General features: G+C 34.3%; 1 protein-coding gene and 1 long non-coding RNA gene across 2 annotated transcripts in view; one reads left to right on the forward strand and one right to left on the reverse strand.

Annotated features, from left to right (window-relative positions):
• Positions 1 to 1,113: 1,113 nt before the first annotated feature.
• Asb17 (ankyrin repeat and SOCS box containing 17) lies at positions 1,114 to 14,020 on the reverse strand. Its single transcript, XM_070006342.1, has 3 exons — positions 13,489 to 14,020; positions 3,284 to 3,563; positions 1,114 to 1,395 (listed from the first exon to the last, which is right to left on the reverse strand). Exons 1-3 carry the CDS (start codon positions 13,887 to 13,889, stop codon positions 1,189 to 1,191), a joined length of 888 nt encoding a protein of 295 aa, XP_069862443.1. The 5' UTR covers positions 13,890 to 14,020; the 3' UTR covers positions 1,114 to 1,188.
• Positions 14,021 to 14,061: 41 nt separating this feature from the next.
• LOC138816540 (uncharacterized) overlaps positions 14,062 to 17,708 on the forward strand; it is a 33,660-nt gene continuing 30,013 nt past the window's right edge. The window contains exon 1 of the long non-coding RNA XR_011368682.1: positions 14,062 to 14,139. This is a non-coding gene — a long non-coding RNA (uncharacterized lncRNA). The remainder of the gene's footprint in view (positions 14,140 to 17,708) is intronic.

Here is a 17,708-nt window from a genome sequence, read left to right on the forward strand (position 1 = left end):
ACTTTAACAATTATTTATGATACTTTCCATTGTATTGAGTTTATACTTTCAAATTATTTATACTTTCAAAATATTGTCATAAATATTTTAGTTTAAAAGTCTTATTAAGTGTAGAAACATGATCTTTGGTTTACATTTTTCTTTGAAGTAGTAATTTGAAGATGATGATGATGATAACTCATTTTCTTAACTAATATCCCTATATTCCAATCCTACATGATTCTCAAGTTCATTAAATGATACTGAGAATTTTTACAGTATTCTTTTTGATACTGTATAGTTTTAAAACATGAAAATAAACAAATCGTTGTTTGGTAATACAAGCAGTAATTCTGGAAGGGGCAGTCCCACTACTGACCCATTAGGTTTTCTGAATATCCAATAGTGCAGTTTGCTTAACTTTCATTTCTTTTTTTCCATCTTTATTACACAAAAAACAGCAGAAATGTAATGTTGGTATGTTTATATGCATCATTTGATTCATATGGGAAATTTTACAGAGCTGTTTTTTAATAACCATATGAATTATCCTCCCATTGTGTTATAAGTTAGACCCTGTAGTTACAGAGAAAAATCTATTGAATAGGTATTTAAAAAGAGTATTTGCCTTTGAATTCTAATTTCATGAGGTAAATTCACAATGTTAACACTTTTAACATAACATTTTCATTTTGAAGTTATAAAGGATAAAAACAGATTATTTTCTTTTTGTATCATAATGTGTATAATTTATTCCACACTGCAGAAGATAATAGGTTGAGTCACCTATAGACTTAAAAATGATTGAGATTAAGCCGGGCGCTGGTGGCTCACGCCTGTAATCCTAGCTAGTCAGGAGGCTGAGATCTGAGGATTGTGGTTCAAAGCCAGCCCGGGCGGGAGAGACCGTGAGACTCCTATCTCCAATAAACCACCAGAAAACCGGAAGTGGCGCTGTAGCTCAAGTGGTAGAGCGCTCGCTTTGAGCTGAAGAGCTGAGGGACAGCGCCCAAGCCCAGAGTTCAAGCCCCACGACCGACCAAAAAAAAAAAAAAAAAAAAAAAAGATTGAGATTTAGGACATGATATGAAAAGACATTTTCTAATGGAATATTTAATACAACAAGAACTTACATGAGATTAATAGTTTATTAACTTCAAAGTCATACAATGGAAAGCATCTTTAAAGAACTTAGAATAAAGATGCATATCAGCTTTCTAAATTCAGGTAGTTCTGTAGACGAACAGGAATTAGAAGTGAAAATATTCCATTTGGGAGCATATTGTTGTTTAATAGTTGAGTCCTGATGGTTATTCTGCAAAGATGTAGTAGTTCACATGGATCTTTGTATCTTGTTGAAGGGATATACTCCAACCAATTTGAAATAATTGGACGTCTTCCTAAACTCAGTTGTGTCTGAAAAAAATTACTTTTGTCATGTTAATCATTGGATTAATTCAGATTATTAACATCTTAAATTTAAATTCAGAAAACAGGTCTTAAATGTATAAACCCCTTGTAATTTTTCCAAAGTGTGTCCACTTGAGACAAATGTTTTATTTCCATTTTATTCTCATAATGATAAAAGTTTTTGTAATACATATATGGAAACAGCAAAATTATATCTATGACTAGGAAAGCTTTTAATGTTAGATGGATTACACTTATATTTTATCAGCTTCTCTTTTCAGAAGAGTTATCAAAATTGTCACACAATAGAATTATCTGGGAGACTATATAAATGATCAGTGCTCAGGTTCTAGTCCAGAAAGTTTGATTCTGTTGGTTTGGGGTTGGACATAGACTGTGTAAATTCTGAAAGTTCCCTAGATGGTTCCCGAGTGGAGAGTGAAAATTAACACACAAAACCTGAGTAAAGTCCTCCCCAAGTATAAATATCTACCTTCAGGATTTTGAGAAGGTATATATTTAAGGATTTAGTTTCAGAGGTCAAATGTCAATAGATGGACTTAGATAGAAAGGATATTTCCTTATTACAGAGATAGTTTCCCATTAGAACCTTATACTTCCCAGGTTCTTTGACACTTTTATTGATTTGCTTATATTTGTCTATATTCATTAATTATTCAGTCAACTGTGATATATCCTCAGTATTATGGTAGGTGCTTGGAATAATTACTTAAAAGACCTGGGACTTAGATAAATATTTAAATATGTATTTACAATAAACATATGTGCTATGGTACAGAAATATGGAAATGCAAAGTGGAGAACAAAGTGTTATTCAATCAATTTTAATGTAATCTTTTCACTCAAGCAGGTGATTTTGGTCAATTCCATTGTAGTACTTTTCTACTATAGTTCTGCCTTGGGAATAACATTCATGGAATCTGTTGAAAATTGGTATGTTCTTTAATAATTAAGCAGTCAGGACTAACACGGGCAACAACAAGCAACTGACTGAACATGCAAAACAGTTTGTTTTATACATAGGTTAATAAAATAAGTTTGCCAATTTATTTTTCTTACAATTGGCCCAAGTATTAAAATTGAGACATTTAAAAAGCAGCAGAGTTATAAATCCCATTAGTGTATTTAGAAAGTTACTCTTTAGTGGGACTATTGTTTTGTTGGTAATTTAACTGGTTGAAATTTACAGGAGTAGACAGGCACCAGTGGCATATGCCTGTAAACCTTCCTACTCAGGAGGCTGAGATCTGAGGATCACACTTTTAAGCCAGCCTGGGCAAAAAAGTCTGTGAGACTCTTCTCACAAATTAACCACCAAAAAGATCTGTGTCTCAATTGGTAGAATGCTAGCCCTGAGCAAAAATAGTTTAGGCCCTGAATTCAAGCCCCCGGACTGGCAATCATTAATTTACATCAATTTACAGGAATGTTTCTATTAAGCAGACATTTCTTCCTATGGACAAATATAATTTAGTATTATAGTTAAATTTAGGAACGATGATCATTGACTAATAGAGTTGATTCTTTTCCCTGTACTTGAAGATATCTTCAACTGAATATTTTAAGCCTTCATATTTCTATAATGCTTAAAATTGTCTATTTTAAATACAAAAATCTATTTCTTAGTATATGCTTATAGTTGTAGAAAGAAACACAATACTCATTTTCTCAGGTTTATAAAATCAAAACTTTGAGGTGATGAACTCATTTAAAATTTAAAATTTTGTCTTAAGAGGCAGAAGTCATTCATACTGATTAACTTGTCATAGATATAACCTAAACATTAAGAATTAACTTTATTTCTGTCTCCACAGTTATATGTTAAAATATATCAATATTTGAGCCCAAATACAGAGAACAATATTTTGCTTACCTCTATTTCCTTGATTGAAATGGTCGAAAGTACTCTGGAACATAGCATTAAGCATGTTTTGGCATCTTCCTGGATATCAATTAACTCATGATCAACCATTATTCTCACTCTTGAAGGGTACAGCAATATTGTTAAGACAATGTTGATAGGGTTTTTTTCTCTTTCTAAGATCCCATATTGCAGGAGTATTTTTAAGATATTCGACTGTCTTGTCTGAGCTACATAAAGGAGAGGTGTGATGCCACTTAGTGGGCTTGGACAGTATACTGGTGTGAAAGTTCTGTGAATCAAGCAAAATAGAAGCTTATTGGCTATATAATTAAACGTGATTAACACTGTAGTGATAGTAATGGGAAAATAATAATGTAATATTAAATGAAAATAGGCTTAAATTTTAATGTACACTTTCACATATTATATAATTTATGTTTCTATATAACGTGTTAAAGAAAATTTTACATTGTATAAATTTAGACAAAATTAAAGCTTAAAAGTACCACACAGGTAAACTTCCCTTTACCTTTGTAAAAATAAAAAAAATTACATTCCAGGAGGTATTTTTTCCTTCAGATATAGCTGTTTTGTCTTTCTCATCTGATAAACCCATACTGACTAGAAGAGTATTATAAAACTGATTATAAAGCTTCGAAAGTCTAGGCTTGAAGATATTTTATTTCACTTTATTAATAGAATTATGTGATCATTTTGATATCTCCTTATTTTTGTTCTCTATCATATATCACACATGAGCTTGAATAGAGATTGCAAATTAAATGAAAAAGGAATGAATGAAACGATTTCTAGTTTTTTATGTTAATAAAATTAGAAATGATGTTCATTGTCCTAGAAATATAAATTATGGTGAAAACTATAGCAGGTGCCTCAACGAGCAGAATTTTAATTTCTTCCATCAAGAATAAAGTTTGAAATTTCCTCTAGCTAGACCGTTCTACATGTGAATTTCAAGACCAATCTGGCCTACAGAGAGAGAATCTATTTCAAAAACAAAACAATCCCTTCTAAAATTCTTTTTCCTAGAGTGCCATATAATGGCTAGACTTGAAATATTCTCCCCTCCTCATGTAGAAAAGAAAAATTTACTTAAGTTTTTCTAAAGTTATATTGTGTTATACGTTTCACTTAAAATAATCTTTTGTGGTTACTATTTAGTGGGCTATGTAAATGTCAACACAGTATTAGGTCTGACCAAAGGGAATTTTATACTAATAAGACTTAATTTTGCTAGATAATATGATTTTAGTACTAAGCAAAGAGAAATTTGATTAATAATCTTGCCTCTTAGCTTGGCTGACAACTAAAATCTAGTTTGTATAATAGCATTAAAAGTGTTGTATTGATTTTAAATAACTATGCAGAACTTTAAGGCTGCATATATTGAAATGAGATGGAAAAAGCACTCATAATAGTGTAAACAGTGGGAACTGTTTTGAATCTCCTAGCTGTGTGATCTTGACCAAGTCAGTCTCTCAAGCTGTTTTCTCATATAGTTTTAATTTACTCATTCCTTCCTTAACTACTTACTTGTCTAGAGCATATGACCATAGCGATAAAAGTTGCAGTCCTTGATTATTATCAAGGAAATTAGACAATTCAATACAATAAATACAAGGGAATAATCACTCTGACAGTATGCTTGAAGTACTCTAGAAGCATTGAGGAGTGATGAAACACTCCCTGGAAAAATGATTTCCCATGAACTGCGACTTGAAGGACTAGTTCATGTTTTCTAGTTAGATTAGGAATAGGTCACTGTTAGGCTTGGCTTCACTATATAAACATGGTATATTCAATGAGTTGTTTTCAAACTGTCTTAAAGACAGTTAATGACGATCCCTTAAAGGAAAGGGATCATCTCTGGTCACAGTTAATTTTAGGGCTGTAGAGTCTCCCTTCCTACTGGGTCCCTAGTCAGGAGCTCCAATCACTAGCATTAGAGCTTATCTCCAAACGTTCTCTGTACTCTGAAATGCAAGAAAACTATGATCTAAACAAATAATATAGGATGGTGCAAAGTAACTTAGGTCCTACCTTAATTCTGCTACTAGCATATGTATATCTGTGTCTGTCTACCTACCTCTTTATCTATTTCTCATTTTTCCTTGAATAATCTGTCCTTTTTACTTTTTAACATACACTTCCAACACATACCAAAGTTAAAGTACTTCTATATTACATGTTTTAATACGTTTTTTATTGTGAAAATACTGTACAGAGGGGTTACAGTTACATGAGCAAGGTAATGAGTACATTTCTTATGCAGCATTGCTGCCTCCTCCTTTGTTTTCCCCCTACCATCCCTTCCCTCCCACCTCCACAACTACACTCCCCCCCACCCTACCCCTCCCACCCCCGCCTAAATTGTAAAGTTTGTTTTTCAACATAGTGTCTTGTACATCTCTTTGTTACAGTGGGTCAACCTGTATCCCTATTTAAACATTTTGTTTTTTCCCTTCCCCTCCCCAAATTATATTGACATCAAATACAGTGAAAACAGGGGTTATAACATGGGGGAGGAACATACAAAGCAACAAAAAATCACATGGTACCTTATAAATACATTAGAAACAATAGCAAGAAAGAAAAAAACACTTGTGTCCCTATCTTGGGGTTCATTTCACGTAACTTCACCTTATCTGGTCTTATGTACACATTATAGGTACCTAATATTCTAAACCAGTACTGTACCTAGCTCTCACATTGTCTCATTGTATATATTCTCCTAAAATTGAGAGACATTGCTTTTGGAAGACTTTGTTGTTGTTGTTGTTGTTGTTGTTGTTGATGGGGCTTGGACTCTGGGCCTGGGTGATGTCCCTGTGCTCTCCAGCTCAAGGCTTGAACCATAGCACCAAATAGGTTTTCTGGTGGTTTATTGGAGATAAGAGACTCAAGGACTTTTCTGCTTGGGCTGGCTTTGAACTGCGATAGTCAGATCTCAGTCTCCTAAGTAGCTAGGATTACAGGAGTGAGCCACCAGGGCCCGGCTTGGAAGATTTTTTTCTAATAAACTTCTTTCAAGGCAGTTGCCCTAAACTTATTCTTCTTGAGGTACGCTTCACTTCCTTCCCTTAAGTTCTTATCATTTTGCAAAATCTATGAAATATTTTTAAACTTCCATTTTCTTATCTTCAAAGTAAATTATTAAACAACATGATTTGTAAAACTTAAGCCTCAGTGGCTTTTAAGGGCGGTAATTTTTGTTGACATGGATTGGGAGAAGATCTTCACTAGCCATACAACAGACAAAGGGTCTCATATCTAAAATATACCTGGAACTCAAAAAATTAAATCCCCTTAACAACAAATCCTCAAAGAAACAACTGCTAAAGACTTAAAGAGAAACTTCTCTGAAGAGGAAAGAAGAATGGCCAATAGACACATGCAGAAATGCTCAACCTCCCTATCCATAAAAGAAATGCAAATCAAAACAACATTGAGATACCACCTTACCCAGTTAGAATGGCTATAATAAGGAACTCTAGTAACAACAGATGCTGGAGGGGATGTGGACAGAAGGGAATCCTACTACATTGTTGGTGTGAGTGTAAACTTGTTCAACCATTTTGGAAAGGAGTATATGGAGGTTCCTCAAAAGACTCCACAAAGAGCTCCCCTATGACCCAGCAATCCCACTTTTGGGCATTTACCCAAATGATCACAAGACCATACTAAAGCTACCAGCACAACTATGTTTATTGCAGCAGCATTATTTACCATAGCTAAGATATGGAACCAACCCAGATGCCCCTCAGTAGATGTATGGGTCAGAACTGTATTTCTAAGAACCTAGAATAATGCTAGGTTCATAGGTTCATGGCAAGCAATCAAATATTTATTTCGATTTTTTAAAAATCCAAACAAGATTGTGGGTGATGTATAATCATTTAATGTTTTCAAATCCAATGCAATTCATTCATCCTACAGTTCTTAAGAAAGTATTTAAGTGCTTTATAAATCTGGGAATTCAGGAAACAGAGAAAAAAAATACACTGAAAGTGGTTATTGTTAAGTTGTATAGATAAAAGATGGCTAACGAATATTAAAATTGGTATTACCTATAGAAGTTATTGAAAGAATATTGTAACATGTTGAAAACATGACTAAAACTCAGCGAGGCTTAGAATGATTTTTAAAAGTCAAATCTGTATCCAAATGACTTACGATTAATCCTCATGCTTAAAAGAGTATAGTATGATAATCCAAAATTTGCTTAATGGGTACTGACAGTTAATTATAACAGTATTTATATGAATGGAATGAGGCAAGCAAAGCAAGAATCAGTTTTTAAATGTGAGGTTAATGAACTGAACCTTGCATCTGAAAACCTGTCATCTGTGCTTATGAAATGGGGCATAATATTTCCGTATTGACATGAGGATGATTTAGTTTTGTAGCTATAATTATATCTGATTTTTCTACACATTCTCCTTTGGTTTCTAATAGCTACTTCTCCATAATAATTTTATATCTGTGATATTTAATGTAGTAGACTTGCTTTTTTATTAATAAGTATTTTTATTGTAAAAGTACCATACAGAGTGGTTACAATTACATGAGCAAGGTAATGAGTACATTTCTTGTCATTGTTGCCTCCTCCTTTGTTTCCCCTTACCATCCCTACCCTCCCAGATCCACCCCCCCTTAGTTGTTTTCCTTGTACTTGTTCAGAATTGTCATCAAGTTATCCATCAATCTCTTTGTCTATTCCTTCTCAACTGTACTGCATTAGCCCCTTTTCTTCTGTATCTTCTTCTTCAGCATCAACATGCACATTGCCTTTTGACAAGTTTCCATTTGGATATCCTTAGGCAATTTCACCCATGACCATAACTCCCAACTATTGTCTACTCATTTATTCCAACAAAGAGCAAATGCAAATGCATTCCAGGTACTGTTTTAGGTGTTTGTGTTATGTCAGTGGGCAAAACTAAAATCTCTGTTGTCTTGATTATGTTATCATGTGGGATGACTAACAATAAAGTATGAACACAGCAAACAAGCAAATTTTATAAAGTTAGAAGGATATAAATGCTGTCAAAAATAAACTACAGATTCTGGGAGGTACTTTGATGGCACTTTCCAATTTTAAATAAGGTGAGCGGAGAGGACCTTACTATTAGTTTCTTTCTGGACAGAGACTAAAAGGAAGCAAAGTTGTTAAGCATGTAAATATTTAAAGATCCCAACATAGAGAAGTGTGGCTGGATTGGTGAAGAAAGAACAAGGGAGTCAAAGTGACTGAAAGGTAGAAAGTACATGATAGTGAATAGCAGGATATGGGACAGAGGAGATGGGGTGTCATGTCATGCAGAAACTTAGTCACCTTTTACTCTAAAAGGGATGTATGGAGCCACCGAAAGTTTAGGGTAGAAAATAGCACAATCTATCCTATGTTGAGAATTTGTTTGATACACAAGGAAAACAAAACATTTAACTTGGAACAGGGTGATAGCATTGGAGGTGGCTATCCTGTGTAAATTGCTTGTCATTGCAACCAACATTTATCCTAACAAATGTTGATATAAGAGAATTACATAAGAAATGGCACTATATATCTATCCACACACTGAACCTCTATACCTGTATATTTCTTAGACAGTTCAAACTCAGTCTAAAATTGACTTTATGGGTCATTTGTGATATTTTTATAAGTGTGTGGCATGGCCATTAGAGTAAGCTGAATAATGTCCCCTCAGTATGACCAAAGAGGCTTTCCAGATGTAATTAAAATCTTGAAATGAGAAGGGAGCATACTGTAGTCAAGGAAGGAGGGAGAGGGGCACCTCATAGAGAAACATTAGTGTCCTCTCGATGGTAAAGGAAAAACAAATTCTCCTCTAGAGCCTCCACAAAGAATGGACCTGCTGAAACTTAGGTTTTCAGAGTCAGGGACCTCCTCTCAAAATGTCAGCCTCCACAGTGATGGGTGTTGGGGCACTGCACATGAACTTTGGTCAGCCAATTGCTCTTGTCATAAACATTCCTTAGACCTCAGTGGCTAACTGAGCTGAGAGAACACTTTGTACATTTTGTCATATACGAAAGTGCATTATACCTTTTGACAAAGATACTGGTTTCACAACGGTCTGGGTGTTCTTCAGAAGAACTTCAGAATGGAATACAAGGGAAAATCATAGTATTGATGGAGTAAAGCTCCACGTTCAAGCTCAAAGACCAAAAAATGTACAATGGGATCAAACATTGGATGAAGACAAATATTTCTGAAAAATTATTCATTAAGTAAAGCAAACAAAACTGAAAACAGTAATTTAGATCTCCAGAACTATAACATAACAAATTTATATTGTTTTCAGACACTAAGTTTGTGGCAATTCGTTATAATGGCAACAGGAAACTAATATGATAATCAACTAATCTTTCCTATCTTTGATTCTCTACTTCTAATCACTTACTGTGCCTTACTAATCTACTTAAAAGATATCTTTTGCTCCTGTTACTACTGATTCATTGTAACTTATTGGGACAGCAGTGATGTCAAAAGATTCCATGAGCGAGGAAGATTATGGCAAAGTAGATTATTTCTCCCTTAAATTATTATAAACATTTACGTAAATATGTTGTGTACATTCAATTTCCATAACTTCTCTAACCACTTCCCTCTATCAAATAAACTTCTCCCCATTCTTCCTATAGGATTCTGGGGTTATTGTTTCTTGTTTGGATAGCCCACTAATTAGTACCATTGTATTCTTGCTTCCTAGAATCCAGTCTCTCTTGGAGGTTGAGCAACCTCTTCATTCTATATGTTTTGCCTTTATTAACTGGTCATCACCATAAATTTCAAATTTAGCTGGATGTGGTGGTACACAACCATAACCCCAGGACTGGGGAGATGGAGGCAGGAGGGTCATGAATTCCAGGCAAGCCTGGAGCACATTGCAAGATCTTATCTAAACTTTTTTTTCTTAATATAGTCAAAGTTCTTCATGGTTTCATTTCCAGGCTTCATCTGTTGCCACTACCTGATTCTCACCTCACTTTGTAGCTATTAGTAAACTGCCTATAGTCATTAACAAATCAAAGGATGACTGACCAATCCTGTGCAGAGAATGAAAATAAAATGCTGATAATGACTGGCTGGCTTTTTTGCATTATATAATAAGGGAAGATCTCTCTGAGAGATGATATTTACACTGATATATCTGGTAGGAAGCAGCCATAGGATGATCTGAGGGAGGAAGATTTTTAAGCCAAGGAAGCAGTTCTACGGCCTTAAGGCAGGAGAGAACTTTTAGGATATTTTTTTTAAAAATCAGGTTTGCTAGATGAAATATAGTGGTCAAAATGGAGAATAACAAGACTTGAGAGGAATTAGGGCCATTCATGTAAGGCTTTATAGAAAGAGTTGTTCTTGACATATTTATACTGGTAAAATCTTGAAACGGTTTCAGCATGGGCATTAAGAGCTACTTTATGCTTTAAAAAATATTGTTCAGATGTCCACTTGGAGTATATGATATAGATTGTGAGGGAAAAATAAAAGCTGGGATGATCTTTAAAATCTATTGCTGATGTCTAGGCAAGATATGATGGTAGCTTCACCTGGGATAGAAATGGAGCAGATGAAAATAAGAAGAATTAGGACATGTTTTGGAGATAGTCAAAATAATTGTCTTCCTCACTATGTACTAAAATCTGTCTCTATTTTTTCCACTTCTATGCTTACAGATACAAAGAACAAAATCTACTTGACTTTCTCTTCCACACAAAAACGTATACAATATTTGAGTTACAACTCTTACATCTTCATAATGACTATTCTACTACCTGCTATCTTTTATTCCAAAGCAGCATCTCTCTTGCTCATCCCTCCTTGTATACATGTATACACTCCAATTTGTTAAATTCCCTAGTATTATAGTTATTTACATAATCCCTGGGGTAGAAGAGATTGGCAGGAATAAAAAGAATCAAGATTAACCCCCAAATTTCTGGCTTCATCAATGGAATAGAGCAACAAGGGGTATTAATAAGACTGAAATTTCAGGGGAAGGATTTTATTGGTAGAGAGTCGGATTAATTAGCTCAATGTTATCTTTTGTTTGTATTAGGTTTGAGATGCCGTGCTGCAATGAAGGTAGACAGTAGAGGGAGTCTGGAGCTCAAGAAAGGTCAGAGCAACAGAGATTTGTGAGTAATATATATATATATATATATATATATATATATATATATATATATATATATATAATTTGTGAGCAATTGATATATATATCAATTATATATATATATGTATATCTTTTAAGATTATGCAACTGGATAAATCCTTTCAGGAAACTGAATATGATGGAAACAGAAGATCCAAGCAAAAACCTAACTCATGTCAGGAAAGTTAACTCACGAATGGTATTGTTGTTCAAGCAAAGATGTGAGAACCATCGAGGGATGTCCTGCCAGAGGTTGCTGCCAGAATAAACGGTTGCCAATAAATTCTCAGACTGCTCAAATTTAAAATTCTGTGACAGTGAAAGTTCCAAATAATGTGATAAGTAGAATTGGCTAGTAATGAGTTTGACCTTGTAAGTGCATCTAAGTCAAAATTTATTAATTTAAAATCTGTCTCTTAACTGGCTGTTAATTATATATAATATAGCTCAGGTATAGAGGATTTACTAAGCAAGTGCAAGGTCCTGGGTTCAACCACCAGCACTACACACACAGACAAAAAAGCTGTTAATGGTCCTCTATCATCATTGGAATTTTTCCTCTCCCCTCCATATTTTTTCATTTATTTTATTCTCTATTTTACTACATTTTTCTTTCCCATGGGCTTTTCAAAGCACATAAGCATTACTTACCCAGCTTTTGACACTATGAATCCCTGCTTTAACTCCAAATATAATAGTAACTTAAAACAACCAAAAGTGATAATTAGATGGCTATTTGTTGATAGTTCCAAACCACAACTCTTGTTTTATGCACGTGAATAATCATTAAGGTACATAATGCAGGAGTTCTCCAATAGCACAGTAAAACACAATTAGCAAACATCTCTGCTTTCTGCAGAACTTAAAACTGTTCTTATCTGTCTACTGTACACCAGAGTGTGTCCACGTGCTTAGCGCAGTGCTGCCCACATGATGTGAGCAATAAACACTGCCTTGAATGAATAAACAAATGCACATCTGGTCTAATCAAACTAATACATAAACCCAAAGAATAAGTTGAGTTAGACTAAGTACTTGGGAATTTATGTTTCAGACTCTACAGAGAGATCACAAGGCACATCTTTTTATAAGACCTTCAGTATATTTATTAGTAGGTTGACATATTTGGACTGTTGCACACTGCAACATGTCATTGGCTCTCATTTTGCTCAATTGTAGAGAATGTGGAGTCAACTTTAACCATATTTAACATAAAAATAGAACTGTTTTTTTTGGGGGGGTCTGGTCGTGGGGCCTGAACTCTGGGCCTGGGCACTGTCCCTCAGATCTTCAGCTCAAGGCTAGCGCTCTACCACTTGAGCCACAGCACCACTTCCGGCATTTTTCTTTTTGCTTATGTGGTGCTGAAAAATAGAACCCAGGGCCTCATGCATGCAAGGCAAGTGCTCTACCACTGAGCCACCTTCCCAGCCCTAGAACTGTCCTTAATAAGCTTAATATGTTTTAAAATACTTTATAAGTTTTAATAATATTCTAAGTGAAGGATGGAAGGGGTACACAACACTCATAAGTCACATGTTGAAGGAAACCATATTTGTATAATTAGGTAAAGATAATAAAAATTTAAAAATATATTACAGTGAAGATATATACACATTGTCACTTGTGCTTTGAAAATCAACTTACACATATACATAAACATACAACTTCAGTGTATGAAAAAGGAAGAGGTCATAGTATTAGAGAAAACAGGGAAACATACTTATTTTTTTTTAAAAAACCTACATTTTCTAACACTACATTTCCTTGAACAGTAATATGTAAGCTGTATAGTACAAGCCTTCAAATAAATCATTAGGGTATAATGTACACACAAGTAAAACATTATTATACATATAATTCAGGAATATAAGAGTAAAGAAACTATTGAGCAACTAAGTCAATATTTCTTATTCCTACATAAGCACTAGATATACAACTTTTTGAAAAAAGGAGTACTGTACTCTTATAAAAACAAGTTTGTTACTCTATTGTAAAAACAGTTGAGATTATTACCTCCATATAAGTGCCAAATTACAGCTTCTGTCTTGAACATAGTCTTTGGTTTTCTTGAGGAGCAATTCCACAAAGTCAGGATTACCTTTTCTGGCAAAAACCCAGTATAGAATTGTATTCACACATATTTCAGTAAATTCGAGATTAAAATTTAGTTCAAAACGGTATCCCGATTTTTCCACAAATGCAATATAGTCTGTGAGTAGTATGTCAAACCCATCGAGGTCGACATACCTCAAAATTTTTGCCAGTGTTCGGTAAATCCTAGGTTCATAGCAATGATATCCCCACTGACCCAAAAACTGCAAGGATGGTCGCTTAACAATTTTTTCAATGAGATTGCAGAATATATTGCCTCTTGGAAAAGAAGTCTTTCGACATAGTTTAGAAGATTTACTCATTGCTTCGTAAGGCCCAGTGTAGAAACAATGTCACAGGTTGTCATACTCTGTCCCTCCCGTTACATATTTTGATATGTTACACTCAGAAAGTGCCTTTTAAGCTGCACGCAGGAAAAAAAAACAGATGCATTATTACCAGGACTTACTGGATGACATCACAATAGATGCAGATCTGTCATCAGCACAGGTCAGAAATTTGGGATATTATATGTAACTTGGAGATATTTGAGAGCGACACACCCAACAAATGGTAGGCAGGAGAGCTAAGCTATAATATTTTTAACTTTCCCAAAATTCAGCTTGGTCTTGTGTGTTTTTCAAGTGTTCAAAGCACAGTTTATATATTAGACTAACTGATACTGTTCTCATGTTCTCCATGAATTCTTCTTGTTCTCAATTATCATTGGTTATTTCTCTTATTTTATAGTTGAGGAGATTGTTTAGGCACTATGTTGTCCCTCTGAGAGAGAAGGTGTAATGCAATATTAAGAAACTTAATTCCAGAATTTTGAATTTTATAGAAATGATTTCTCTTTGAACCAGGCAAAATATATACACTTTGGGCATTAAAGGTACTTCTTGCTTGAGGGTTGGAGGTTTTTCCTAATGTTTATAGTACTTGCCTACCATTTGTGAGGCCCTGAATCTGACAAAAAAGCTTCAAGTTCATTTTCTTGACCTAGTAAAATAAAGGAAAATATGTCACAATTATGTCATCATTGTTTACTAGTTCATGTTTCTTCTACCTTTTTATTAGCATTCACAAAATAATGAGTCTTAATTCTAATAATCGAGTATATGTATTTGTATTCTAAAGGTAACTAAATGTGTGATTTCTCTTTAGCAAGAGGAAATAATAACTTTGTGTTCATTCTGATAGGCTGCATTAGATTTTGTAAATTCTGAACTTTTCATCATGATAACAATACATGTTGTCATCTCTCCGAAACAAGTATTTAATCCTTTTTCTCCATTTTCTCTTTTGTCATTTTCTCCATCTCAAAATGCATTTTTTTGGGGGGTCCGGTCATGGGGCCTGAACTCTGTGCCTGGGTGCTGTCCCTCAGCTCTTCAGCTCAAGGCTAGCGCTCTACCACTTGAGCCACAACGCCACTTCCAGCTTTTCTCTTTTTGCTTATGTGGTGCTGAGGAATCGAACCCAGGGCCTCAGGCATGCAAGGAAAGCACTTTACCACTGAGCCATCTTCCCAGCCCTCAAAATACATTTTTAAAATCATTGAAATATTTGTGTTGACTTGTCAAACTTGAAACATAATAGAGTCCATGAAAATCTCTGAGATACTCATGTTAGTATTTTTATCAGTAGTAGTTCAAGTATTTTATACAATTTATATGTGGATATTCATATATAAATAAATTGACATTTTTATACTAATGGAATAATTGATTCTATGAGCTGATTTTTATTTACATAACAATGTATTTGTGGACACTTTTGTACGAGCATATATAACTCTTAAAACCCACTTACTGAATTCTTGTTGCTGTTTAAGTACTTTACATATTAAATCCTTCAATATTTTTAATAACTCCATAGATAAGGAAGCTATGGTAAATAGCTTCATGGGCAAGAATGACTTGCTCAAGATGAAATGTCTACCATGTAGTGAAACTAATGTTTCAGGAAAAATGGGTTTAGAACCTTTACTTCTATTCTCTTAGTTATTCAAAAAGTGAGACCTACCTTTTCTTTTCTTTTTTTTTTTTAAATTTAAAATTTTATTTTATTTTATTTGAGAACATACTGTACAGAGGGGTTACAATTACATGGGCAGGATAATGCATACATTTCTTACCAAGCATTGCAGCCTCCTCCTTTGTTTACCCTTCACCTCCCTTCCCAGCCACCCCCCTCCCCCCCATCCAATCATACCCCCCTCCCCCCCCCCACACCGACATTGTAAAGCTGGTTTTGACATGACATTTTGTACTTCTCATTGTTGCAATCCTTAAACGACTTGTTTGTCCCCATCTCCTCCACATGTTATACTGACATCAAATATAGTGAAAGCGGGGGTTACACTGTGGGGGAGGGACATACAAAGCAACAAAGAAATAATCTTATAAATGCGTTAGAAACACATGCATGAAAGAAACGAAAACATTAAAATACATATTTAAGGGTTCATTTTCCTAACATCACATTATCTGACCTTTTCTGCTTGACTCATACCTATACTAGATATTGCAAATAAGGGAAACCATGGGACCTATGTTTCTTTGGGCCTGGCTTTTCTTTCTTTTTTTTTATTTAGTATTACACCACCTAATATTTATTTTTTAATATTTTTATCATAAAGATACTGTACAGAGGGGTTACAGTTACATGAGTTTTTTTTTTTTTTTAACCAGTTCTGTGGCTTGAACTCAGAGCATGGGCTCTGTCCCCGAGCCTCTCTGTGCTCAAGGCTCGCTGTCTACCATTCTCAAGAGGTAGAGTTTTTTTTCTCTTATGTGGTACTGAGGAATTGAACCCAGAGCTTCAAGCATGCTAGGCAAGCACACTCTCATTTTTATGGCTAGTTTATGAATAAATTTGTCATGAAAGAAGAGCTCTATAATTAAATATCAATAAAACAAAATATAAACAAAGAAGATTAATCCTATTTGGGAGTCAAAGTAGTTCAGAATATACATGAAAGGAATGACAATGTAAATGTCTGGACTACTGAATTGAGTGACTTTTCTTCGTTTCCTTTATACATTTTTTTTCAATTTGAATGTCAGTATGTTAATTTTTATAAGTAAAAAACTAGTCATGTTCATGTTGATTATAATAACCAGAACATAATAGGTCAATATTAGTACTGACGAGTTCTTTAATTTTTTTAAAACTTATAACCATTACTGAAATTAATATTAAAAACAGTTGAAAGAGTACTGTTTTGATTATCATATATTGAATTCTGATTAATAATACCTGCTGAAATATATTGAGCTCTTAATTACTTAAAAACAATGCTAGACAAGTGTTTATATATGCCTTTTGTCATTTAATTCTCATCTTATTCTGCAATATTATACCCACTTTATGGCTAAGAAGGCTTATTACTAGATTATTAAGTCAGATGTCATACAGCTAGGAGCAGTGACGGGAACCAAAATTCTACTAACAATTCAGGTTCTTTGTGCTCAGCTGCCTTCACATAGCCAAATGTATCTAATATGTCTCTTCTTCATGAAAATTCCTCAAAAATGTTTGTATAATGGCACTACAAATATTTTCAATAGCTTTAATAAATGTTTTGTCTTAAAGAAAAATATTATCATTCCTACATTTTATTTTGAGAAATGGTGAGATTCTGTGTGCTTGCTCTTAAGACAGGCTTGCTTTGTAAAAGCTCAGGCTGACTCCAACTCATGATCTTCCAGCCTCAGCCTCCCTAGTGCTGTATAATTCCAGACATGTTTCATCAGGTTTGGCAAGCTAACTTTTTAAAAATGATTTAACATTAACATAAGAATAAAATGTATATTGACCTCTATGTGTTGTATATCAAGAGCTTCATAAGTCCCTGTGTGATCTGGAAGATTTACACTTGAAATCATTATCACACAATAATCCTTTAAGTATTTTTCCTTTAGTAAATCCATCACATTTTGTTCTTAAGAAAACAGATTAGAAGAATCTCAGAGCAATAGGGATGAAGGAAGTTAAATGTCACAACCTCCTGACAGGAGTTCTTTTGCTCTACCTGGATAGAAATTACAGGCAGGTCAGGACGTACATGCAGGTGTCAGAGTAGATGACAATGAACAGTAACAGGCAGGCGTAGATCTTTGCCAGTTAGGACACTG

The sequence above is a fragment of the Dipodomys merriami genome, unplaced genomic scaffold (genome assembly GCF_024711535.1).
Source record: "Dipodomys merriami isolate MVZ:Mamm:240054 unplaced genomic scaffold, mDipMer1.0.p SCAF_7, whole genome shotgun sequence".
NCBI lineage: Eukaryota > Metazoa > Chordata > Mammalia > Rodentia > Heteromyidae > Dipodomys > Dipodomys merriami.